At 37.0% G+C, this 27,082-nt stretch overlaps 1 protein-coding gene across 5 annotated transcripts in view; it reads right to left on the reverse strand.

Annotated features, from left to right (window-relative positions):
• Positions 1-3,449: 3,449 nt before the first annotated feature.
• Positions 3,450-27,082, reverse strand: part of QSER1 (glutamine and serine rich 1) — a 50,505-nt gene continuing 26,872 nt past the window's right edge. For 4 of the 5 annotated variants that reach the window (XM_042784846.1, XM_042784844.1, XM_042784847.1 and 1 more), the window contains 9 exons: positions 24,606-24,895; positions 22,964-23,080; positions 22,221-22,354; positions 19,765-19,976; positions 18,004-18,141; positions 16,578-16,675; positions 13,557-13,709; positions 8,179-8,274; positions 3,450-7,576 (listed from right to left, as the gene is read on the reverse strand). In XM_042784846.1, the coding sequence (XP_042640780.1) occupies positions 7,436-7,576; positions 8,179-8,274; positions 13,557-13,709; positions 16,578-16,675; positions 18,004-18,141; positions 19,765-19,976; positions 22,221-22,354; positions 22,964-23,080; positions 24,606-24,895 (1,379 nt within the window). In that variant the 3' untranslated portion in view covers positions 3,450-7,435. The remainder of the gene's footprint in view (positions 7,577-8,178; positions 8,275-13,556; positions 13,710-16,577; positions 16,676-18,003; positions 18,142-19,764; positions 19,977-22,220; positions 22,355-22,963; positions 23,081-24,605; positions 24,896-27,082) is intronic. The other variant, XM_042784845.1, reaches the window with a different exon arrangement.

The raw sequence follows: 27,082 nt of genomic DNA on the forward strand, positions 1-27,082 counted from the left end.
ACAGTTTAGTATGGGAAAATGGCCCTGGAAGCAACCTGCAGAGGGCCTTGCTACCCCTCTAAAATGCAAAAAGAGAGCTTGCAGAGTTCACGACCAAAATAAATAAATAAATAATAATCCCTGGACAAGCACTTCTTATTACTTGTTTTAAAAAACAAACAAACAAACAAACAAACAAACAAACAAACCCAGCTGGTTCCAGAATTGCAACACCTGGATTCTCACAGAACATGCAAGCTTTCTCTTCAACTCCTTAGTGCAAAGTCCATTGACTGTGCTCAAACTACCTCTCTGGGTGTTTAAACAAAGTTTCTGGACCTTGCACTGAAGCAAATAAAAAGTATTCACTTACTCTCTTCTGTTACCAGAGTAGCAGGGATAGTAATTTCTACATGCTGACCAGCCACAAAAATCTGAGGGGTTTCACAAATCACCAAAGTTGCTTTACTTGGAGAATAGATCTAAATCCTTACTCTCCCAGAGCTTTAAACGAGTTACCAATTTGACCTAACCACACAATAAAACATTGATGCTTCAGCTTTTATTCAATTATCATACCATTTACCTTCTGTTGCCACAGCAAAAATGCGTGATACATAGATAAAGCACAGACAAATCACACTGGCAGCTACCACAATTGTAAAGGAGAGGATGATGCCAAACAACACAGTTTTACTTAAAACGTTTTGCTATCACAAGCCCTGGAAGTCTTAGAAGGCTACAGCATGTACTCCCAATGATACAGTAAGATTTCAAGTAACACACGTAGAATAGAGACACTTAACTCAATCATAATTTGAATCAAGAACATCTATGAAAAATAAGCACAGCATTTTAAATTGAATTTTTAAGGCTAGGCATAGTAGCTGGAGCCAAGAGTGGTCACTACCATCTATAACCTTTATCATATGCACAGAATCAGATACACAATTAAAATTCTCCTGTATGTGTAAACATCCCAGTGTGTCTAGAAGATACTCCAGTTTTGAAGCTGTTACACAAACTATATGATTAATAGTTAACTCCTCAGCATGTTCCATTACAGTATTTTAAAGCTAATATATTAACAGTATACTGAATGGAAATTTTACAGTTTAGTTTACTGCTACCATCATTACTCACACATTTTTATATTACTCCTGTTCTCACTAACTGGCACTTACTTTAATGCCCATTTTCTAATGGCTATTTCAGTATATGCTTACCATACACACATTTGTCTACATCAAGGTAGAAGACCTGAGTGGATTGATTAAAATATTAGCAATTTATTTTCAGATAAATTCCCTTAGCTACGTCAAAGTCCAAATTTGCACAGGCCTGTAGCATTTTTTGTTTTTATTTGGAATGATCATAATTCAAACACTCTACACACAGAGAAAAATCCATTAATGCTATGACACAGTCCAGAAGTAAGGGGTTTTTTTTATGGACATCTGAAGAAAGCTAAGTGCCAAACTTTCAATAATATACATACATTTGCAAAAATAAAATACAAATTATTGTCTCAGATGATTTCAATACAAATACTTCTTAAAAGGGCTTTTGCTTTCCTCGTCCTTGTTGGAACACTGACAGTATAGAACAACCCAAGTAGGAACCACCGTCCATTAATATACACACTCAAAAATGGATTACAGTAGGAGGCAATGAAAAACCACTGCTTCTGTGCAGATATACTGGCATCCATGCTTTTCAAAACTGGAGAGAACTTTTTTTATAGCAAACCAAAAGGCAGCATTAGGACTAGACTGAATTAATCCTATACAGTAATTGTGTGGCAAAATGCTAACAGCCCTCTGGTGGGACTCCCTGCCAGGAACATCCACCTTCCCCAGGTCACATTGCTGGCTTCTTATTGCTTTCAGTGTATGGGATCTGCCACATGCCTAAGTGAAGCTATTTCCTAACTACCACCACTTACAACTCCTACACTATCTGCTCCTCAATAACCTCCACTCCAAAAGCTCCCCTAGTTTCACCCTTTCCAAATTATTCTTCCTTTCTGATGTCCTCCTATATCAGACCCATGTTTCTGCCAACTTCGCAGCCCTCTTCTCCCTCAGATTCCTCCAATATGAACCATCACAGATATATGAGCCCTCCCAACAGATCCTGAGTCTGTTTTCTAAAAGGAAGGGCCTTAACTACCTCTTCAGTCCTGCTCACGGGCACTGCTGTTATTGCTACATTCACCAACCCTTCGTGCATTGGGTAGCTAAAAAAAAAAACAACAAAAAACAGCCAGTAAACACACACACAAAAGAAATAGCCCAGTGGAACTTTTAAAAGCACAAACGTAAGACATACCCAGGACAAATGAGAAATTTTGCAGGGCTGTACTCTTTGTTTGCTGTTTTCCCTGACTCACCTTTTATTTTTCTCCTTTATAAATAGCTTGTTCTCTGTATTTATTGCTGTGTTGTTATAAGATATCAAATTAAAGGAATTTTAAGAGTTTTCTGTTCCTTAGTTTCTGGAAATGAAACAAAGATTTGTTAGATTTTCTACAGGAGAGGCAAATACCTAATGCAGAACAAGTTATTTTGAACGCCTAAGATACTTACCAATGAATTGCTTATAGTAGGAGCTGCTGTTCTTTAAAAAGCTGCATACATTCAGCTTCTTGCTTTTTTTTGCCTTTTTTAAAAAAAAAAAAAATTACAACCTATATCTGGAACGCAGTATCAAAAGCTTCAGCCTCCAAACTGCAATGGAACATTCTCTGTGGCTACCCACTCCCCAAATTTTTTGGAGAAAACAACCATCGACTCCACAGACAAATGTCTCATTTTATAGTCATCTTGGTATGCGAAGCAGTTCTTATACACAGGACCATTTAAAAAAAAAAATATTCCAGCCCTTTAGATTCACCTTTTTTCTGCAAGCAAGTGGCTCAGAGAATGCCTACCATGTGTCTTATGGCCAAAATCCACATCATGGGACTTCAGTCCTCTGTGTGTAGAAAAAATATTCGTAACAAAGTATCTAATGAAATCCATTGTAATTGGGGAGGGGGGGGGACACTATAACCCTCTACAAGCACCATTTCTTCTCATAGGTACATAGAGATGATATTCTAGTTTAGCAAGAAAGAGAACAAAAGAAAATAGTATAGCTAAAAACACCTGAATCACAGCAGTAGTCTCTCTTCTATTCCTATTCTCTGGCTCCTCACTTATTACATCAGTTTAAGACCTGGCAAATATATTGTGAAAATTAATTCAGAACATTTAGAACCCATAAATGTAAAAAACCCAGATAAAACATACACATTCAATTCATGTAATATAATGGAAAAAAACCAAAACAAAACAACCAACCAAACCCTAGAACTGTATCTCTTCATATTGAGATGAGAAAATGTAGCCTAAATTGCCAATTTTCTTCCAACATTCTAACTTCTCAAGACTTAATATTTGAATAATAAATGACTAAGCATTATAAGGTTTTTTTTTAAAAAGTGTTTTCACTTTAATGGGTTTAGTTAGTAACATCATGAATGGTACAAAACTGTCCTTTTTCACATTTCCATACATAGTTATTACGGACCACCTGAAAATCTGGACTAAGAATGCATAAAGTGTCTCTTAATTAGCCCTAGTTTCATTTTGCCATATGCATTGGAGATATGCAGAAAAACATGCATTTGTTAACAATGACATGTTAATATTAGCTTAAACAATAAGATATGGCAGAATGTGCATTGTGTAATGCACAGGTATGTAACAGGGTAAGAGAGACCAAATGTCAAGTGTTGGCAATGAAATAAGAAATGATCAAAGACACACTGACATTTTGTGACCATAGTTTTAGCTTTTCTGTTTTAAAATTGTTTTAAATAGTAGTAAATATTTAAATAATATTTAAAATATATTTCCCTATGGAAATCATTTACTTGGAAGACAGCCTGTAAGATCTGACTTTTTAAAAAGTAGTATTTCATTTTGACAATATATGAATACAATACATGCCATAGAACTTCAAAGACCCTAAAGTCCTTAGCCATTTTCAGAAACAATTTCTTGATCCAATTTTGTCTCTGATTATTTGCTAGCAAAACTTTGGAAGTAGCATCTCAAAGAAAGCCTGCCTTTAAGAGAAATACTGTATTTCAATAAAAACAAACCCAATGTATAAGGGGATGCTGTACTAACGGAAAAAAATGGTGGAATTAAAAAACAAATAATTCATCACACAATCAGTTTAATTTCCATTCTGCTAATTCACAGTCTAAGGAGGGTTTTGTTCCTTCCTAGTACATCTTCTCTTGCAGTCAAATGAGTGCTCAGTTTCCCCCGTCAGATATTAAGGGATGAAAACCTCATTGTTACTTCGAGGAAAAAAACAAAACAAAACAAAACTGAGGTGTGGGTGCAGAATTAATTATCTAAAATGCTACAAAACAAAGCAAAGTATTTGTGCAAAAAGTAATTTGTACATTAACTTTTTTCTAAGTTTGCTTCAGTATAAAAAACCTCTTCAATCCCGCTAACAAAGCTTTATATTGATTTATGATCCTTCAACACACTTGAGTTCCATGTTTTTATTTATTCTAATTTGGTAAATTAATAATCCAGCCACCATTTTTGCAGCCCAAGACAAAGATGGAAGCTCCATTATATTAATCATTAATAGCCTGGGGTAGTTGTTTTTATTCAAGACAGGTTTCTCCTGTCTTCTGCAGGCACAGCGCTTGTTTAACTGGCCTTGGGAATAAAACAGCCGAAAATAAGCCAGGTCACCTTCTATGGCAGTGCAGAGCCATCCTGGCTGGTTTTTGTTTGTGGTTTTTTTGAACAGTTGTTACTAAAATTACCTTATTTTTAAATAAGGACAAGCTACTCCGAAAGCCCCTCATTTATTTTTTCAGCTTCTAAGGACTTGGATTAAACCAAGTAGCTTCCTAAAGCTACTTCTAGATTCAAAAAAATCAGAAGTATACAGTAGCAATATAGAAATAATTTAGAAAGCACAGAGACCCCTCTCAATTAGTTGCTTCATAGTCATATTAGGAAGGGATGTATGAGACAAAGTCTGACAAGTTCTTCACTATACCATCAAGGAGCCAACCCACTTGTTCCCTCTGTCTGAATCCTAATTGTTTTTAAAACTACAGATCAGTAATTCCCCATCTGTGCTATGCATATCACTAATGTGACAACAGAACTCTGCCTGGGCAAGTAAATACCTCTCATGAATCTACACACACTGCCAACCACCCCCACCAATAAGGGAATACACTATGTAAATTTGGGAACTCCCACTATCGATTAAAGAGTATACCAGGCACATTTCTACTAAATGTCCAGTGTGCATATTTACATTAAAATAATTTTAGCTGATTGCAACCAATGTTGGTAACTTTGCTGTTTGGTTTCACCATATAAACTCTAGCTCCTACCAGATTCACACAGTAAAACTGAAACAATAGCAACTCTTCAACCCTGTGTTTACCCTTCTTTTCACTGTAAGAATGAATTAGCTTTGTGATTGTTCCAACAATCTGCACATTATTCCTGAAAAAAAAACATTTGCTCTCCTTGATTATAGTAGACATAGGTGTAGCACAACGCATCTATTAACATGATAGTGACCTCCCTTTTTAAAGCAAAACCACTATGAAAAGGCTTTAAAAAGACAAGGGCACATACCCATTTCTGTTCTCTGTAGTCCGCATACAAATCGTAAAGGAGAATTATTGCTTTTAAAAGATAAAAAGCTTTGGAAATATGGTAAACATCCTACAAGGTTCTAAAACTAATCAGCTAAAATACTGTACATACTTTAATATTCAAACCTCTATTTGATTACTCAAGATCAAATATTTTCATTTTCACATCTATTCATTCAACTCTTTATAGTTCTGCGGTCTAATGAATATTTAACAACTAAATAGGATCAAAACAGATAATGGGGAAAAAAGGTCACATGGCAATGAACATTATTCCATTTGGCCAATGAATAGTGAACCCTGCTTTCTTGGCTGAAATTAAGGCACTAAGTGGCAGTGAAAGGATAAAGGAATGAATTTTTTTCTACATTATCCGAAAAAAGACCAACATGACTATTTTTTAGGACACCAGTAGAGTACATATCCACCCCGAATGACTCAGTAAGGCATTCTGTTGGCAAATTTAAAGAAAATGTTCTCCTGATTAGAGCCCATTACATTCATTGTCTGAGTAGACTAGTGGCACTACTGTTAACAAACTGGAGGGGAAAAAAAGCTACAAAGATGTCTGAAGACTTGAAAGGCACCAAAAAGAGAACAGCTCTGCAACTGCCAGTTCTACAAACAATTATGTAAGCTGTGTTTAACACTGCATATAGTCTATCCAATCATCAATCTTTGTTGACAGATAAAGTGTAGTAGCTCTTCATTTAAACTCTCAGTTAATCAAGTGCTAGTTTAGTAAGAAATTTATTTTCATGTATCAGAAAATAATTGCAGTGTCTAACACAACTACATTTAAAGCAAAACTAGTCTAGTATGCATTATTCTGGTTAACACTGAAGCAAACCTGTATAAACAAAAGGGTTACCTCGAGATATATAGTTTACAATATGAAATCAACATATAAATGAATAGGTTTTACTGAAAACAATGGAAAGTGTATTACAAAGATACATGAAACAATTTTAACCACAATATTTTCTCTGTGAAAAATACAACTATTAGTGAGATAAAATGTACAATTGAAATTTTCTTTCCAAAAGAAAAAAAAACACAGTATAAAGGAAAATATTTTTTTTTTCTTCAAAACAGGGAAAATAGTTAAGGTCATTGTCTTTCATTACAATATAATTTGACACAAAAAGCAGTCATAGGATTGCACCAACTCCATGTTCAGTCTCCTGAACATGACAATAGTAAAAGGAGTCCATAAAGCATAATGACATTTCTGGATTTTATGATGGCAATATATGTATGCAAAAACTGATGTCACCCCGGCTCTGTTCACAAAACGTACAAAATTCTAAATTTGGTGGCCAGACATGTAAAAATTAGTTCACCCCAAGGCTGACTTTTCTGTTGTTTAGCCAGGGATGGAAAAATCTGTAGTATCTTAAGTGTCGTTATCTTTTTAGCAATAAAGAAAAAAGTATATGTAGTGCATGCTTTATCACTTGTCAAAAACATTTCTGAAAATAAAACTACGTTATCCAATAGTTTACAAAATAGAAAATAATTCTTCAGGTTAAAAATGTGGTTAGGTTTATGTTTAGTTCCATCTCCAAAGGACTGATTTCCTTGGCAGCATCACTTTTCCTTAGCAAGAGCCAAGGCACAAAGTTCCATGAAGAGAAATAAAAATGGCTACGAACAAGAACGCAGTCTGGCATTGTGAAAGAAATCAGAGCCTCTCTCTGAGCTTTCTGTTCCATCAGGTTAGTGCCGTAGGAAAATGAGGAGACTTGGGATACATTTTTGTTATAAGCATTTCTGCTGAACACGATTCAGAAGTTCACCAAACTTTTCAAAAAGATCCTCCACCCATTTAATATTTTTCATGCACAGCTGCACAATCTCTTCCTGTCCAAGATCTGAACTCTTCTTCTGAACAGAAGAAATCTGTTTAAAAAAAGAGGAGGGGGAGAGTGAGAGATGCATATACATGTTAGACTGCCAGCATTTCAGAATTTTCATTTTTATAATATTCTGCAGTTAAATACAAACCTGATTTGGGAAAAAAACCTTTCAGCTTTAAAAACAAGGGAAAAATGCCCCCAAAAATACATTTTTAAACAACTGAGCTGAAGCTCAACTATCCTTTTCTGCTACCTGGCATATTTCCACCAAGGATTTGCAGAAAAAATAAAGGAGTGGGCACTCTAGGACAAAAAGTAGCTTCCAGATCTGAGAAGTTACACACACTAATAAAATTTGTTTTGTTTATTTTGGTTATCAGTGAAGATTGCTTACCTATCCTGAGGGAAACTGATTTCACACAAACCTTGTAAGACTCATATCTGAATGTTTTGGGTAGCAGTGCACACAAGGGGCAACATACGTCCTCAGCATACCGTTTTCTTTGCCATAAAATATTAATTAAAATAGGAGGCCACAATCTATACTCATTTGCCAAGAGGAGAACAGTCCCTCTAGTTGGACTCAATTCCCTCAATAAATTCCATCAATGAATATAAAAGTATCTCAAAAATAACAATACTTACCTCCTCTTTACATGTTAGATATATGTGATATTTGTAATGATGAAGTGAGTGATACAAAGAATACAACTGTATTTTTTCTGGATCTACCGTAAACTCCTGCAAAAGAACAGTTACCTTAGGTAAATTCATGTTATTTTCCAAGACAAAGATATGATATACATTTTCTTCTGTAAGCAAATTTGTTTTCGACAATTCAGAAAGGGAGTACTTCATTCAAATAATTGCTCTAACATATTTTGGTACGCTGTAATTTGTATTACATCACAATTATCTCCTATCTCCACACTCCCTACCAAGTTATTTTATCAAAACTAGGTTTAAGAACACTTTCAATCCTGAAGGCACTGCAAGTCTAAAGCAGGCAAGACACCCCCTTCTCAAGAACTACTGTAAGGATTACCAAAGCTTAACTATTTTTATACCAGATTGATGGGTATCATTGCAAAAAAGCATATAGTTTGTGCTTCAGAAGATCTGATCTATACTTATTTAACACATTATGTTACTTTGGCAAGAAATATGAGTGTGGGTTGTATTTACAGGTCATAACTTAGCCACTATTTACTGCTGGGAGGTAAGCCTATGTGAATCAGTACCTAGCAAAATCTAGTTATAGTGTTCCCTAGGAATGCAATGGAAATAAACAATGTGTATAACTCAAGCTTTACCATGTTACTTTTAAAAACTTTTTTTTTTTTTTTAAGATACACAGTTTCATGCTGTCACTGGAAATGAGGAAAGGAGCAATAAAGAACTAATTTTTTAAAAAAGTGTTACCTAGGCTCAGTTTTACAATAGTAACATTAATCTTTTATTTTTGATCTAGAAGGCATTGTATCATTTACTTTTAGAGATTTTGCAGCAAGTTTAAGAAACTGTTATCATTATGAGCTACACAGTGATTTTACCACAACTGCAATGTTGAAAGAAAAGCATTGCTGCTTCAGCAACAGTTCAGGAGGCTGACTGCTACTCAGAAACCGGGTCAGAAGTTCAGTGCTTGCTCTGGTGGTGACAGAAGCAGGTGGGCTCTAGCAGGGCTCTCCTGTTTTATGTGCTACAATGAGTGAGAAGCACAGCAACAGCAGAGCCCACCTCTCCCAATCCAACTACACCTACTGACTGCTGCCTGAATATGGGAAACTGCATGCTACTATACCTTCCTGCAATCTTGAGTAGTTGCTACAGAAGACTTCCTGTATAAAATATACAGGATAAGAGCATTTGGCTCTAAACACAGAACTTAAATAGGGGAATAATTATGAAATTATTTATTTTATTTTGTCTCCCTACTGGAATATAACTATGTTTTACAGATGAGTTAAAACAATGATTTAACATACTGTTTTTGTGGCAAACAGAGCATGGCATATCAATTTGCCTGGCAGTTTGCGTGGGAGGGGGCACAGGGAGGGCATCTCTTCGAAGGAGGGGCAAACCACTGGCTGAGTGGAGAGGCTTGAAGTACTCATAACCCAGCAACCTTCTGTGCACATCTGCGCAGGTATGGGCACTCGTCCCCCCTGGCCCTCAGGGCAGGAGTGCGGGCACTCGGCTGAGAGCGAAGGCTGCAGCTCGGGCGGGGGGCTCTGCACCATCCACCCCCGCGCGGGCCGGCGCCTCCGCCCAGCCGAGGCCGCTGAGGGGAGAGGCCGCGGCGCAGGCCTCGGGCTGCAGGAGTGCCCAGACCCTTCTCCTGGGGCAGGGACGGGCCTGCTGCCCGCAGAAGGTGTGCCGGGGGGGATCTCCTGCAGCAGGGAGCTGAGTTGCAGGAGGCGGGGAGAAGGCGGCATGACACCAGGGAGGCTGAGGAGGAGTGGGATAGCTGGTTCTAAGCGCAGTCAGCAGTGGACAACGCAGCCCGTGGCCAAATAGCCAAAAATTCCCCCACCAGCACACACAGAAGGGAGGGGGGACAGTGATGCACAAGAACAGAAGCTTGCAGTGGCAAGGACCTGCAGGAGGAAGAGACTCCCCCCAAAGCTGGAGGTGCTCTTGGCGAAACTGCTTCTCTGCTTGGCAGACTGAAGAGGGAAGACCCATCGCATCAGGAGAGATGCTGGAGCTGAGCGAGGCAGCCCGGTCTGCTCCCTGCGCAACAACCAGCATGACCAGGAAAAGGTGACAGGTGACAGCAGTAGGTGACTCTGAGAGGTACGGAGGCACCATCTGCCAACCTGACGCACTCTCTAGAGGTGTGCTGCTCACCCAGGGCTCAAATCAGGGATCTGCCGAGCCTTCTACAGTCCACTGACTGTTATCTGCTGCTGCTGCTTCACGTGGGCACCAGCGATACAGCCAGGAGCAGTCTGAGGAGTATCAAGGTTTACAGAGCCCTGCGAGCAGCAGTAAGGGACTCTGGAGCACACGTAGTTTTTTCATCAATCCTCCCAGTCAAAGGGAAGGGGTACGAGAAGGGCAGTCAAATCTGGCAAATTAACAGTTGGTTACACGACTGGTGCCACAGCCAGGGGTTTGGCTATTTAGACCATGGAACTCGCTTTGAGAAATATGGTCTGCTGGCGGCTGCTGGTGTCCATCTGTCAGAGAAGGGGAAGAGCATCTTCGGTCACAGGCTTGCTAAGCTGGTGAAGAGGGCTTTAAACTGAAGTTGCTGAGGGAGGGGAACCTCAATCCATCCCACTCCTACCAATTTGATGCCAGTGCCAGCAATAGCTAGCTGCCCAGAGCCTGGAGAGGGGTCACAGATCAGCAGGAGAGTGCCTGAAGAGCAGCACAAAGGAATTCCAGCCAGAGAGTCAGCTTCATGGGGGCTCAACTTAAATGCCTCTGTTCAAACACGCATAGCATGGGGAATAAACAAGGAGCTAGATATGTGCACACGCCTGCAGGGCTACAAACTTACCGGCATCACGGACACATGGTGGGATGGCTCCTATGACTGGAGTGTTGGAATGGAAGGATACAGGCTCTTTGGGAAGGACAGGCAGGGGAGATGATGGGCGGCGGGGGGGGGTGGTTGTCACTCTATGTCAGCGACCAGCTGGAGTGCAGGGAGCTCTGCCTGGGGATGGATGAGGAGCTGAGCCAGAGCTTATGGGTCAGGATTGAAGGGAAAGCAGGGACAGGAGCTGTTGCAGTGGGGGTCTGCTACAGGCCACCCAACCAGGAACACCAAGTGAATGAGGCCCTCTACAGACAGGTAGCAGCAGCCTCACATTCACAAACCCTGGTCTTCATGGGGGACTTCAGCCACCTGGATATCTGTTGGAGGGACAGCACTGCTGGGCACAAGCAGTCCAGGAGGTTCCTGGAATGCACTGATGATAACTTACTTCTCCAAGTGATAGCGGAGCCAGTGAGGAGGGGGTACTGTGCTGGACCTTGTTCTCACCAGCAAGGAGGGGCTGGTGGGGAGTGTGAAGCTCAAGGGCAGCCTTGGCTGCAGTAACCATGTAATGGTGGAGTTCAAGATCCTTGGGGCAGTGAGGAGGGTGCACAGCAAGCTCACTTCCCTTGACTTCGGGAGAGCAGACTTTGGCCTCTTCAGGGATCTGCTTGGTAGGGTAACATGGGATAAGGCCCTCGAGGGAAGAGGGTCCCAAGAAAACTGGTTGATATTCAAGAATCGCATCCTCCAAGCTCAGGAACAATGCATCCTCACAAAGAGGAAGTCAAATAAGACTGTCAGGAGAACTGCATGGATGAACAAGGAGCTCTTGGACAAGCTCAAGCATGAAAAGGAAGCCTACAGAGGGTGGAAGCAAGGACAGACAGCCTGGGAGGAATACAGAGAAACTGTCAGGGTAGCCTGAGATCAGGTTAGGAAAGCCAAAACCCTGGTAGAATTAAATCTGGCCAGGAATATCAAGTGCAACAAGAAAAGCTTTTACAGGTACATCAGTGATAAAACAAAGAGTAGGGAAAATGCAGGCTCTCTCTGGAAGGAAATGGGAGACCTGGTCATGTAGGACATGGAGAAGGCTGAGGTACTCAATGACTTTTTTTTCCTGTCTTCACCAGCAAGGGCTCCAGCCACACTGCCCAAGACGCAGAAAGCAAAGCCAAGGACTGGGACAATGAAGAACCGCTCACTGCAGGAGAAGATCAAGTTCAAGACCATCTAAGGAACCTGAAGGTGCACAAGTACATGGGACCTGATGAGAGACATCCGCAGGTCCTGAGGGAACTGGTGGAGGAAGTGGCTAAACCACTATCTGTTGGTATTTGAGGAGAAGTGGCAGTTCAGTGAAGTTCCTACTGACTGGAAGAGGGGAAACATAACCCTCATTTTAAAAAAGGGAAATAAAGAGGATCTGGGAACTATAGGCCAATCAGTCTCAGCACTGTGCCTGGCAAGATCATGGGGTGGATCCTCCTGGAAAATATGCTAGAGCACATGGAAAATAAGGAGGTGATTGGTGACAGCCAACATGGCTTCACTAAGGGCAAATCATGCCTGACAGATTTGGTGGCCTTCTACGATGGGGTTACATAGTGGTTGATAAGGGAAGAGCAACTGACATCATCTACCTGAACTTGTGCAAAGCATTTGACACCATCTTGCATGACATCCTTGTCTCTAAATTGGAGAGACATGGATTTGATGAATGGACCACTCGGTGGATAAGGAATTGGCTGGATGGTTGCACTCAAAGAGTTGCAGTCAATGGCTCGATGTCTAAGTGGAGAGCGGTGACGAGTGGTGTTCCTCAGGGGTTGGTGTTGGGACTGGCACTGTTTAACATTGTTGTTGGAGGCATGGGCAGTGGGATTGAGGCCACCCTCAGCAAGTTTGCTGACAACACTGAGCTGTATGGTGTGGTGACACATTGGAGGGAAGGGATGCCATCCAGAGGGACCTGGACAAACTCAAGAAGTGGGCAAGTGCAAACCTCATGAAGTTCAGCAAGGCCAAGTGCAAGGTCCTGCACATTGGTTGTGGCAATCCCAAGCACAAATACAGGCTGGGCAATGAGTGGATTGAGATCAGCCCTGAGGAGAAGGACTTAAGGGTACTGGTGGGTAGAAAACTGACTATAAGCCAACAGTGTGTGCTTGCAGCCCAGAAAGCCAACTGTGTCCTGGGCTGCATCAAGAAATGTGGCCAGCAGGTCGAGGGAGGGGGTGCTCTCCCTCTACTCTGCTCTCACAAGACTCCCCCTGCAGTGCTGTGGCCAGTTCTGGCAGGGGGGTTGAAACTAGACGATCTTTAAGACCCCTTCCAATCCATACCATTCTGTGATACTATGAAATGTTTTTTAACATTCCCTTGTTACAGAAAAAGCACCTCACACAGAGATTTTATATTTTGATACATCTACCAAAAAGCTAATACATGAAGCAGTATTTTATATACATGTGGCTATCATATTAGAAGTCAGATGGTGGCAGCAATAAACCCTCTGAACACTCACCTGTGCTAATTTAGTGGTTGATTTAGAAGCCCTCAGTGTTTTCTTGTTGTAAGCTTTACCATTCATTTTGATTTTAGACATAGATGTTCCTCCACTTTTTGTCTTAGAATCCCGAGTGATCACTGTCAGTTCAGGAAAGTTTTCCAAAGCATTCTTTAAACAGAGCATATAAAGAAAAAGGATTATGAAAAATTCAAGAATGGCCAGCCATCCAGACTGCTGATAAATTGGTAATTTTTCTTTGAAAACTTTGGAGTGCAGCTTATCACAAAACAATGTATCTTCCAAAAAGACCTGACAAAAGATCTTTATCAGATCAAGCAACCATATATAGTTTGAAATGCATGGTCACCTCTTCCTGACTACTGTAGCTTTTCAAGATAAGAAGATCCTTTTATTGTAATCTCAAATTATCACCGGTGACTCTTTCATTAGAGGAAACAAAGGTTCCACTAGGCAATTTTTACCTTTTAAAATGCTTTCCATTCCATTTCTACTCAAGAATCTCTAAGACCAAGTTACTTGGAGATGCTTAAGTACTTTATGCCTAGTCAAGCACAGGAATTCTGTCAATTGTAAACAGGGATTGGATGCCTAAATATCTTCATAGATTTTGACCCAGCTTTTGCAAAAGACAACTTAATAGCATCTTATCATATCTGTAAGGTAGAAAAGCTTATTCACACTGAAGTAGACGGCTAGATTGAAAAAGCACAAGTTTTTAAGACATATTAACTCATGGGAGTGAACTGCATTTCTACCAGATTCAGTTCTATGACATTTGCATAAGTAAATTTGAATACAACTTTGCTGTACAAATACAGCATTATGTTAGCAGCCACTTTGAAATAGTTCTATTATGCTACATAATCTGGTCCTGATTTAGACTTAAATGAATATTTCTTCCTAATATACTCCAGTATGAGGGAAAAAAATCAGGCATATAGAAAAATACATTGATGCTGCATCTTAAGGACCTAATTTGGACTATTGGGTTAAAATATAAAGTTGACTAAATTTTTGTATTTTCTTTTAACAAGCAGTACTAGAATTCAACAACCTCCCCTTCTGTAATTTCTTAGCACTTTATATACATGAGCCATTTTTCGCAACCCTCACAGTAAAAAGCTATAAAATCTACTGCAGAGGTGATAGCTGCATAGTGGCAGCAGTAAGTCCAACGAGCTAACCTCCTGTCCATATACAATATTCATTGCAATGCTTTTAAACTGGAACAACTTCAACAGGTTTAAATTATTTAGTTTTTCTATGCACTGTAATAGCCTTCCTGAAGATTGACTTGGAGTGTCAAGGGGCTTTGGCCACTTCTGTCTTCCTCTGAAGAATTCCTATTAACCACAACAGTTTACATGGCCGGACGGACCACTGAGCTAAAACAGACAAATTTGAATTGCAATGAAGAAGAAAATACTAGTGATTTCCACATCTTTGAAAGCACAAGACATAAAATGGCGTTAATTATTTCCAAATGAAATTCACACAATTCAGCTAAGATGCTTCATTTAGTGAGCTTTAACTAAAGCAACAGTAGTATTTCCTAATTTTGTTTATAAAAAACTGTAACCCAAAGGATGTAATAAACTGTTAGAACTCTAAAGAATGTTACAGGCAAAACTGCCAAATGCTGACCGCTGTGTGATTTGGCTCATAATACAGTACTAAAATATCCCACATTAACTGTATCCAGTGTGGGGAAAAAAAAAAAAGTTAAATTCATCCATGCTTATCACAATGCAGAACAGTAAAAATATTCAAACTGAATGACACTCACGAATGATAACGATATTTTTCACTTATTGCTTGCTTCAGTACCTCATTCAGCTCTAATATCTAAATTAATCATTTGATCAAATCTGGAACAGAAGCAGACTTTCCCGTATTAATCATCAGATTAACTTGAACCTTAAAAGTATCAAACACATTTTCCTAACCAACACAAACACTTATGATGACAAATAGGTGTTCCATTTTTATCCAAAATATTGACCTAAGGATGGCACAAGTTGGTATCTTCATACCATAAAAGGCTTTTTATAGTGCCGTTTACATCACAAGCAGATCCCTTCCTTACATACGTAAACCCATTAACTTCTTGCAGATCATACAGTGAAACATAAGCTTAAAATAACTTTAGAGATATGATACATAATCTACTTTCGAGTGAATACACAGCAAAGCCATTATATTAGTTATGAACTCCATCTGATTAAGTAGCTGTAATTACATGTATTACAGATGACCATATTAGCTTTTTTTCCCCTTAAACTTGGAAAAAACAAAATAAACTACATCTCACTTTGTGGGTACTGTCAACATAACCAGAATTCTATAAATTTATATCCTACCTTTATGTGGCCTATCTTCTCTGCTTAGACAGGTTTAAAAGAAGCAGCTATAGAAATAACTATTCACACAAAACTCTTACCATGAAAGAAAAACAAAAATGGAGGGTTAATGCATGCTACATCTCCGAGGCTCTGTGTACAGTTTGAAAATACACAGCCCTCACCATGTGTTCCTACTGCAAGAAGGAAGACACAAGAAATTCTGTTCAAGCCAGTACAAATTGTATAGCTGTTGGGAAAACAGCATAACTAACAATCAAACCAGTTCAAGAATCGTGTGAATTAAAGCTGTTTCACTGGTTGATGATGTATGTTCTTATCCCTGAAGCAAGGTCACTTAGTGTCCCACAACACTTACCAGGAATAGGCTGGGGGAAAAAAAGATCCTTTAAAGATTTCATGATGAAACAATGCTTGAGAATGAACCAGAAAGCATGGGGAGTAAAACTTTTTACCTTTGCAGTATAAACTCCTCCATCACAAAATATTCTCCTAATGCCACATATAAGCACAGAATTTCTAGCATCTCTTTCAAATCCATATTCACTTCTGTTACAAATTTGTCTTCTGGGTTTTAAGTTATGCCTGCATGGTATGCATTCCATGACTGACTTATAACATTACTTTTAAAATACCAGAATATCAAAACGAGTACCTTGAAAGTATGATCCATGCGTAATTTGGAAAGCAGTCTTTTCCTATTGTCATTCAACATACCATCAATTTTTCTCATGTGAGGCAAAAGTAGCTCATCTAAAAGTCACATTAAAAAAAAACGCAGCAGTTGATTATTAAGGCACACAGTAATGAGATTCCTATTCAATCTATACTTCAGCATACAAACATAAAATGTGGAGGTAAAAAATAATGCAATTTGCACATTAACAAATTTCAAAAGTGAGAGAAAAATCTTGTTCTTTTGGATGAGCCTGCTAAAGTGGTCTAGATATTATGCAGCTTAATTGCTGACTGCAATCCCGCTCCTTCTCTGACTTTTCTTTGTTGAAATGAAAAAAAATGAAGATAAAGCATAAATCTTAAGAGACAATTTCAAACCATTTCCTAGATAATCCTCTTCGGTGCAATACAACTCACAGTTTTATGAAGACAAGTATGTGTTTTTGACATTCACTATTCCATATTACAAAAGATGACCCTGCTGGCATTTATAACAAAAGAAATTGAGGAAAGCGCTTACTGATAAAAGTTATCTGATAAACCACTGTAAGTTGCACAACATATGTTTGAACATAGGCATGTGGCCATGAATGAAAATTTACAGCTCAGTATGGAGTCTTTTGTTAATAAAGTCAATTTCTTTGCTTTTAGTGGGACTACAGGCATAATGCATAGGTATGAAACCTTGAGGTAAGTGTGCATTGATGCACAACCAGTGCAAAACAGGAAAGGAAAGTCTAGAAAATAGTTTTTTAAATCAGGCAAACAGAATATAGTACAAAACAACAGCCTGCAACTAAAAAATACATTAAATGATTGCTCTTTTAGGATCTTTATACATGAGGGTTTTGCTAAATCTTGAGAAAGAGAAGTTTTAATTTCTATCCTGGAGTCCACTACAGTAAAAGAGCCCAAACACTTTTTCCACAAAGAAAAAGTGGAATACAATTGTCTTTGATCAGAATTTTAAGGTTTCAGAGTTTGAAAATCAGAATTTTTAATAGTAGAAAGAATCAGAACTACTTATAAGGGTATTTCTTTCATAAGAAAGTAAACACACTTGAAAAATCGTAATTTGAAATAAATGTTTGCTAAGATTTAAAAAAAAGTAACAGCAGGAACAAAGAGCTCGGTTTTGACATTTACAGAACAAGCCTAATGTAACAAAGCAGGCAAAACGGTATTTACAAATTACTTTGATCACTCAAAGAGAGTGCAAATTATATATGCTCACATATAAGTAATTGGTGTAAAATGTTCTTCAGATATGGGTATGTAGCTAGAAGTTCGGTGGGTTTTTTCCATTTTTCTTAAAAAAAAAAACAAAACAAAACAAACATTCGCTTCACTGATTAGTAACCTTAAAATCTAATAAAATCACACAAATGTTAAACATACTGTACCATTGCTCTTTTCCAAGGCTTGCATTGTGTCTGGATCCAAGGCAATGCTAACAAGCAACTCCATGTAGCTCTTAAAAGTCTCTTTCATAGCTCTTGTGTTCAAAAAGCGAGTAACGAGCGGAGCTGGAGGTACAAGCTCTGAAAATGAATCAGAATACAGCGATATTTTTACCTTCAATATCCTGCAAATATTTGTGGTTTTCAAAACTGAAGGTTTCTCTCTTAAAACACAAGTGACCCCTACTGGTATCCCAAGAGATTAAAACTCAATACAATCAGAAATAACACTCAAACTTACACGCCAAAAACAGGTACAAACACCGAATCTGGTACAAATGGTACAACTTTTTGTAGAAACACATACAATTACTCATAACTATCAGCATTCAGATTATACTATTTTAGGGAATTTAAACATATTTCTATTATTGTAGATGAAAGCCTAGAGAAAGGGGATAATGAGTAACTTCAGTCAAGCAAAGTGCCTTAAGTGCACGTTTCATGTCAACGCAAGTACCTCCTAAAACCACAAAACTTAAAGTCGTCCAACAGAAAAACATTCAAAAACACTAATGTCACTTTGAAGCCTGCATGCCATCAAAGTCAATCCCACTTAATTGTCCAACTCACAAAAAGCACGTAAAACAAATTTTACCAGTGAAGCAATATAGGCAGATTTGTACTTATTCTGAGGAAACTTTTATTTTTTCATAGACAGCAATTTTAAACATGAAGATGGAGTAGTCATCTGTAGTAGTAAGCATTCTGGAATTTTCTACAGGCTCCATGTATGATACCAGTATTTTGCAGTAATTTAGCTAGCAAGGCTATTAAACTTTCTCAGCTATCCACACTTTTGTGGATGACTATAATCACCAAGTCACTTGAAATTTTAAATATGGACAGTTGCATATATGAATGGTTATTTGGGTAAGTTTGCTTGAAAAATATTTTAAAGATGCTGCCCTCAGCAGAGGCACTGTTCCGGTACAGCAATCCCAGCCTATCTATAGTTAATGTCACCAAGGCCAATGTGCTTTGGAAATGCAGCAATACAAAGCATGGGTACTACACATCTTAACTTCAAAGGTACCAGAAAAAAACAACAAAACCTGCAAAATGCACTGTATATCTGCTACCACAGGTAACCTCTATAAACATTGTACACTTCAAAAATTCCTTTCTGTTCTGGAGAATTACTGCAATCACCGTATCTCAACGTTCCAAGACATCGCGAGTGTCTTAACAGCAAATCTTAACAGGCTCCATTTAAACAGCTGGCATTTACACAAGCAATGAAGCAGCCAAGTCGTCAACTGATTTTTCTCCTTGGGTTTTGAAAAAACAACAGTAACATCTGAATTTTGCCCACATGTGCATGCAGACAGGCATTGCAGGAGTGTTATTTTAGACATGACATGGAGTTGCAATGGAAAATTAATGAAGAATCCAATTCTTGAGATGTATTCAAAAATCAAATCATCTCCTCCAACATTTGTACCTGTGTTAGAAAGCAAGTAGTAAAAATATGTTTATCTAACTGATTAACTACATTTGAGATAACTTCAGTTACACACATTTGATCCCACACAAACAAGTACAAAGTTTGAAGAAATCAATTTTGCATGGCATTCTCAGATTTTAACTTTTTTTCTGAGGCTAGTAAAGAAAAAGTTTGCAAGCTTGAGCAATGTATTTTTATAATATTATTTTCAGTTAAGTTTGAATGGGCCTAGATGCTAACAATAGTATCTTGCTCACCATCCTCATCACTCTGGGCCTCAGGTGAAGAATCAGACTGGGAAGATGAAAATTCTTCTTTCCACTTTTTCCTTTTCTTTGGTGGTGGTTCAGCCTTTACCTTTGGCTGTTTAGCTTTGGGTTTCACAGAAGAGACTTTTGTTGCTGTTGGTTTTGGTGTTGGTGGATCGGGAATTTTGTTGTTGCTACTACTGGGTTTGCAATGAATAGTCCTGCAATATTATGAAGATGATCTTTATGAAAATAATTAACACACCAGTTTTGGAATTAATGAAATATCTATAGTCTTATTTAACCAGAATATATTCCCCACAGATTATATATACTTATTTAATTGTCACATTTAACTAGGAATTAGGTCATACACACTATACTACTATATTTTTGATATAATGCTTAACAATTATTTTCAATTGTCTATGATTAAATAGTATTCTAATTTTATAACTAGATAAACAGGCACAGAAACTTTAAATTGCCCAATGTTAGTGGAATTTATGAGCTATAGGAGATTGAAGTCAATATTAAATTTTATTATTTAATGAAAAAAAAATCAGATTTGACAGACTTGAACAAATACTAGTAATCAATGAAATCTGCTGACAAAGTAAATTTGGGATATTGTACCCATACAAAGATGGGAGAGAACATCATACAGGTAAAAATGCAGGAAATGCAGGATCATGATGATTGGAATAAGAAACCAGACAAGTCCTTCACTTTCTCGTTCCAACACTCAAAACAGGAAAACAAACAGGAAACTTAATATCATAAATACAAAGTTATGTATTTTAGGACTAATAATGCACTAAAGTTTTGAGAACATGGCGGGGAATACAATTCTGGGAAGTACCAGGAAAGACTTTTTTTTGTCCAAATGGGAAAGTTTAAATGGGAAAGCAGTGAAACATACAGTAGAAACATTGTTAGTATCTTCTGGAACAGCAAGAATAATTCCAGTCATCTGTCAGAGATGAAGATTTCAAAACAAAAATAGACGGACACAGTAGATCCTAGAATGATTAGAGGAATGGAAAGCTTGCCTTAGACAAGGAAGTCGAAAAACCTTGATTAATACAGCTTAGTGAAATGAAGACAGAGGTGGAATCTGACTGCTCTCCAGAAATATATCATGCAGTAGAAATGCCGGGGAAAGACAGAAACAAAAGCCAAAAAACAGTATTGAGAGAACATATGGATACATGCTAATCACAATCATGTTTTGTTAAAAGACAGTATTGTTTCAGAGCACTGGAGAAACAGGTTCTGGAACAGTCTTCTGTAGCCCAAGATAAAAAGAGCATCAAAGTCCTAGCTAGTTTCAAGTAGATTGTTATTATTTTGTAAAATCGATTGTTTGACGTCATTGCTTTCCTTGAAAGCAAACTAGACTTCAAAAAGCAGCAATTTCTTGAATGAAGAACACTAACTTTTTACATTGCTGTTTACTAACATCTGATAAAGAAGGCATATCTGTATTAAATTACAATTATTGAAAGTCCATACAGAGAGAAAACATTCAGGTATCATCTGAAGTTGTGAGAAGATAAAATAAGCTAAGCATTAAAGCATGACAGAGCGTACAATACAGAATCTGCAATCTTTTCCAAAACCACAAAGGTCAACACACAACGCAAAGGCAAAACCCTTAGCAAGTGAATGACAGTGAAAAACTTATCAGAAGGAAGATGACAGAGGAAATCTCAGAGATAGCCAAAGTACCTGTGCAAGAGAGACAGTCATAATGTTTTGCAGGACCAGTAGTATATTTACTAGAATAATCAAAACCATACTACGTTTGCCCTGCATGCTTTACATGGCTATCCAGAGTGAACAGATTTGTTTGGGGTTTATTTATCCTTGGTGGTGGTTTAAAAGCTACTGGAATTACCAATTTTTAAGGCACAGATAGAGCGATGGCTCAAAGTGATAAGGCTTTTTGGCATAGGGTGAGGGGGGTAAATCAGGTGCAGTAAGTAAAATACCCTCAGTATGCAAGAACATACTAAAGAAGGAAAAACGTTGTTGCAACAACTGACTTCAGTGTGAACTTTTGTTTTTACACTAACTTCCCGGCATTGAGAAGAAAGCATGGTACTTCTAGTATACCGGGACAGGACTGCCATTAAAGCAATCCAGAAAAACATACCTAAACTTATAAAATCCACAGGATAGGAGGACACAACACACAAAAAATTAAAATCATTATACCTGTAGGCTTCTATCCTTCTGTTTAGTAACAGGGCAAAAGATGACAGAAAGAAACAGCAAGGAAGAGAAGTCTTGATATGGCAGTAATTTGTATCTCATTACTTAAAGCAAAACACACAGTTCTCCGTTTCCAACTTAAAGCTGAATTAACATAATCCTCAATTATAGGTCTTGATTATTAAAATAAGTGTGTTCTTAACATGAAAACAATATGGCAAAATGAAAATCAAATTGAAATAAAATACCTTGCTGACTGTACAGGCTTGCTTCGTGGTTTTTTTGAACACACTCTGACATACTCCTTTTTGTTTGCATTTTCAATGAACTTCACATACACTCGTTTGTATTTTGTTTTTGCATCCCCGAAATACCCAAGATACTAAAAAAAAAAATTAATACACAAGTGTTTCTCTTAAGAAAAAATATTCAGTTTAACAATTAAAAAATAAAATACTATAGAAAAAAAGTCAGTTTAAAAACAACTTATTTATGTACAAAGATAATCCACCATACAGCATTTATAATTTACAAGAAATTCTCCAATAGACTTCCACATAATATTTAAAGTAAGAAAATAAGGCATGAAGTACTTTGGGCTTAATTTTATCCCTTTATTTAATCCTCCCCATGCGCTATCCCAAAAGGATTATCTGCCTGTTGAAGCTGTATCCTATCTGTATCCTTCCCACTGTGGAAAGCAGTTGTTTCACAAGCCTGCTTCCATTGAGTTTATTCTGGTTGTGAAAAATTGTTCCTTTAAACAGCCTGAATGATACCAAAGAAATCATGCTGGAAAGCAAAGAATCTGCTCATGAACATAGGTAGAGAGAATTTTATAGTAGGAGGAAATGAAGAAACCTTTTTTTTTTTCCCCCCTCAAGGATGCTTGTTAAGAATGTGTGTCAGAATCACATTTTACTTTGTTTCCTAGACTTCTATTAAGGAAATCAATTCCCATGAGGCTTCATAAGGAATTTTTAAGACTTACACTGTTAGTAGCAGCAAACTCTCTCTGTCCATCTCGTACTTCAGGAACAAACTTTTGCAATAAAGCCTTCTGTACTTTCCAAATAGCTGGAGGCTCTTTTCCTGTTTGCAAAGCAACCTGTAAGAACATAAAATTATTTGCTAAATTCAGTGCTTTTCTCCCAGAAGTGTGTTTGTGCATTATACTTTTTGAGCAAGTTACCCAGGAACAACACTGAAATAAATAATTCAAAAGTCCAAACCCTTAGTCATTACATGCTGTTTGCAGCAAGACAGTATGACATGTACTACAATAAGTGTAATGCAATCTACAAATTTTACTTTCACAGTGATGAAGTTGTGCCATCCCGCTTTGCCTATTGTGTCATGTCTTAACTCAGGTACCATGTAACTGAGAGACAGAACCTTATTTTTAAAAAGAATACAGTATTTTTATAATTTTTTATTCTTTTGCTCTGTGAAACATTTTTAAAAATAAAAATCCATGCATCACAATAAGCAGCAAAAAGCTTGCAGGTCACTAGAGATTCTATAGCAGAAGCCCCAGTACATTACAGTACTATGTTTGCACTAACATGAAAAGAGATATTTCATTATGAATTAGTGAACCAGATTTTACACTTTCAGTTCAACTTAACTGTAAAAAAAAAAAAAAGAATTTGAGTTGATTTTCTTCTTCACTTAGTTTGAGAAATAAAATATGTTAAAAAAAAAATTTGTAATTATTAGCTCTAATGAGACTTCTCTATAAATCCAACATGCAAACTACTAACACAAAAAACTTTCTTTTTGGAAAACATACAATCAAGTATCTGTTCCTTCTTCATGATTGTTTAAATAGCTAAAGAAAAACAATTTTTAAAAAGCTTAAAGTTCAAAATATCTCATAACATACCTTTATCAGTTTTGTAAGTGACAAAGGAATATTTTAAAACTCATAACACTTGTCTTACGTGACAAAACTACATGAATACATTTAAAACTTAAGCCCAAGAGGATGAACAAATGTGCAAGTAATTGAAAGTATTAGAAATTAATGGTAAGAATATTGCTGGCTAGGATAGCAACAAAAAGAAAGGTAAACATGCAGAATAATTTAAAATGGAGAAGCAACAAAACCAAAACAAAACATTAAATCAAAGACAACAAAGAACATTCCTGTAAACTCATGTGAACTGGTTGCTTATGAAAGCCATTTTTTGTTGGAATACCAAGCAGAACCTCTTCCAAAAAAGAAAAGTCCAAGATCTTTTGCAAAAGTCCAAGTCATCTCCTCAACCATACATTCGAAAGCCTACTACTATCTTTAAAAAAGGGGGAAAAAAAAAGGTAGTCAACAGCGTGTGAAAAATTACCTTTTTTAATATTGAAAATCATAAATTTCAGGTTCTAACAGATGTTACACCAGCACATAGATTTACTTTATTATATATGTAGCATAAAATGAGTCATGTACATACAAAACATATTCATAACCTGCATCAGAATGACACCTTTAAGGCATCTTGGCTGCAGCCAGGGAATATTAGAATAGAACAGAAAACTAATCTGCAGTCTTTTCCCTTTTGGTAGTTTTTTAAAGTAAAATTCATACGCCGTATTTTTCTTTTTTTTTTTTTCCCCACAGCAAGTATTCAGCTTACCTTTAGTGTCTCTATATCTTCTATCTTCACTACAAATTCATCACGTTCTCTGTACATGCCCTCTCCTCCACTGTCTGTATTCTCCTCATCAGTACATCCTTCTATTGCAACAGTTGCCTGTATTTTTGCCAATTGGTCTGAAGTCACAGCATCCTGTTGAGCTACTTTTAAAGGGTCAGTTGGATTAATTTTCTCTTGCACATTGACTACAGGAGCAGTTGTCTGTGGAGATTCCTGCTTTATTATAGCAGCAGTGGTGGCAGCAGTAACAACTGCTGCTTTTTCAGCTTCTGAGGAAAAAGATCCAAATTTTAGTTAAACAAATTATCAAGGATTCGCAATGGAAAATGGGAACTAGATTTATTTTTCTTCTTTTCTGTTACAATACATATTAAAAACAACTACTCTAGGAAAAACACCTGTTCTAAGAGTTAAAATAGAAGCATTATCTTAGCCACAACTAAACCTTAAAATGAAACCAAAACACTGTAACTAGTATACCTCTGTATTCAACTGCTGCATTTGTAAGCATCTAGAAATAACAAAGATAAATGCTTTAGAAAACAATTTGATAGTTACAGACATGATCAACAGGAAATACTGTTGTACTTTTTGTGAATAAGCAAATAAAACAGTAAAGGTTACAACACTGAATCTTGTTTCCAATCTGCTGATAAGTCTTTTTAAATTAGATTAAGGAAAGAGAAATACACATAAAATATGAAAACATTTGCTGTGTGTCTTCTGAACATTTATTGTTTATATCTTGTGATAATGTAACTGGAAGTTCCAGATTAAAACTTTGGCAATATCCTAATAATTTTTAATATTAACAGAGGTGAGCAAAGAGAAATGATGATACAAAGCAAAGAAGGGAAAGAACATTCTTTTCTTCCTCTGTGCCAAAGAACCAAAGGAAACTCCCACCTTTCAAAATTATTATTCTTTCCCATCTGAAAAAAAAATAATATCCTTTTTAGATATTGCTTTATACTCTTTTATACATATTAGTTTTAACACTGATTCACTGATTTAAAAGAAATCAAGTTATATTAGTTATATCATAATTACTAGTATCACTCAGGAAACTCGCTTCAAACTTGAGATAAGCATTTTACAGTTTTGTTACAATCACTGTTAATTGTTGAATTTTTCACTTGAAAAATAGAAAAAATATAATGTTTTATTAAAACATATGTTTTAATAAAAGTGATTTAAAAATTATTCAATTATCAAATTAATGTGTCAATACAGTAGCTATATTCCACATACATGAAGATTCAGTAAATCTATTCAGTAAAATTGCTAAGCCATGAGATACATTCTTTTGGATATATCATATCAAATTATTGCAAATATATTGTATTTCTTTTAATTAGACACAGTGTTATTAGTTCCCCAAGTACACATTCTTCAGAACAGCACATAAATGTACACATGCTACTTAATACTACCAACAGAAATCTATGTTCTAATATTTGTCTTTCCATACTTATGTGCAAAAAAAGACAGAAGAGGGAATTAACTAGAATATCTGCAAAACGTCAGCAAGTAAGAAAGAATTCATTACTAAGCATCTTGTATAATGTACATTCTTGTATAAAACAAAACAGGAAAGTGAATTCAATAAATTGGTGGTATAAATATTACATCCTTACAAATAATAAAGAAGATACAATAACATTGTAAAAGAAATCACTGCAAATAAAACACTAATGGAGGTGCCCACCCAACAAAAAACCTTTGAAATATTTTTTTAGGAAGTTGTACACAGAACATGGCCTATTAAAATTAACAAGCTTCAGCAAGAGGCTCACATCATGGCACTGTCCACATTTTAGCTCTCAGGAAAAAAAAGTCACTGCTTTCTTGTTTAAAATACATATTCAACTGAAAGACACATGAGGAACTTCATTTTCTGTAACAGCCTTTCCAAAATGCATGAACTTAACATAATTTAATTGAAATAACCACAGAAGAAAACAGAACACTAATTAAGATGAAGTATTGTTTAGTATAGCATGTATTCTACAATCTTTATCTGGTATTTTAGGTTTGATTATTACAAATTAAGATCAATTGTATTTTTTGGTAAATCATGTCACCCCTAGAGAAAAAAATGCCCCTCTCTCCTTTACCTTGAAAGAGAAAAAATTACTTCATTCTATTTTGTTAACAATCAGCCTATGGGTCATGGGTCCTGAGAAGGGTTTAAGAAATGTTTCATTTTCTCCCTGTGATTATTTTGGAAGGTAATGGTATTTCTCTTGAATCGGTACCATTATGTGATTGGCTGAATGTTTTTTAATTGCTTACCAGAGAAACAAACTTCACTGAAAAGGTCTATCTAGGCAAAAATATGCTGCATGTTGAAAATACTTCAAAACAAAGCAGCATCAGTTAAAACCTGTGAACACTAGCATACAGCATAGATGTAATACATGTGAAACCGAAAAGTGTGTGGAAAACTACTATTG

The sequence above is a fragment of the Tyto alba genome, unplaced genomic scaffold (genome assembly GCF_018691265.1).
Source record: "Tyto alba isolate M040663 unplaced genomic scaffold, T.alba_DEE_v4.0 Super-Scaffold_8, whole genome shotgun sequence".
In the NCBI taxonomy this organism is placed as follows: domain Eukaryota; kingdom Metazoa; phylum Chordata; class Aves; order Strigiformes; family Tytonidae; genus Tyto; species Tyto alba.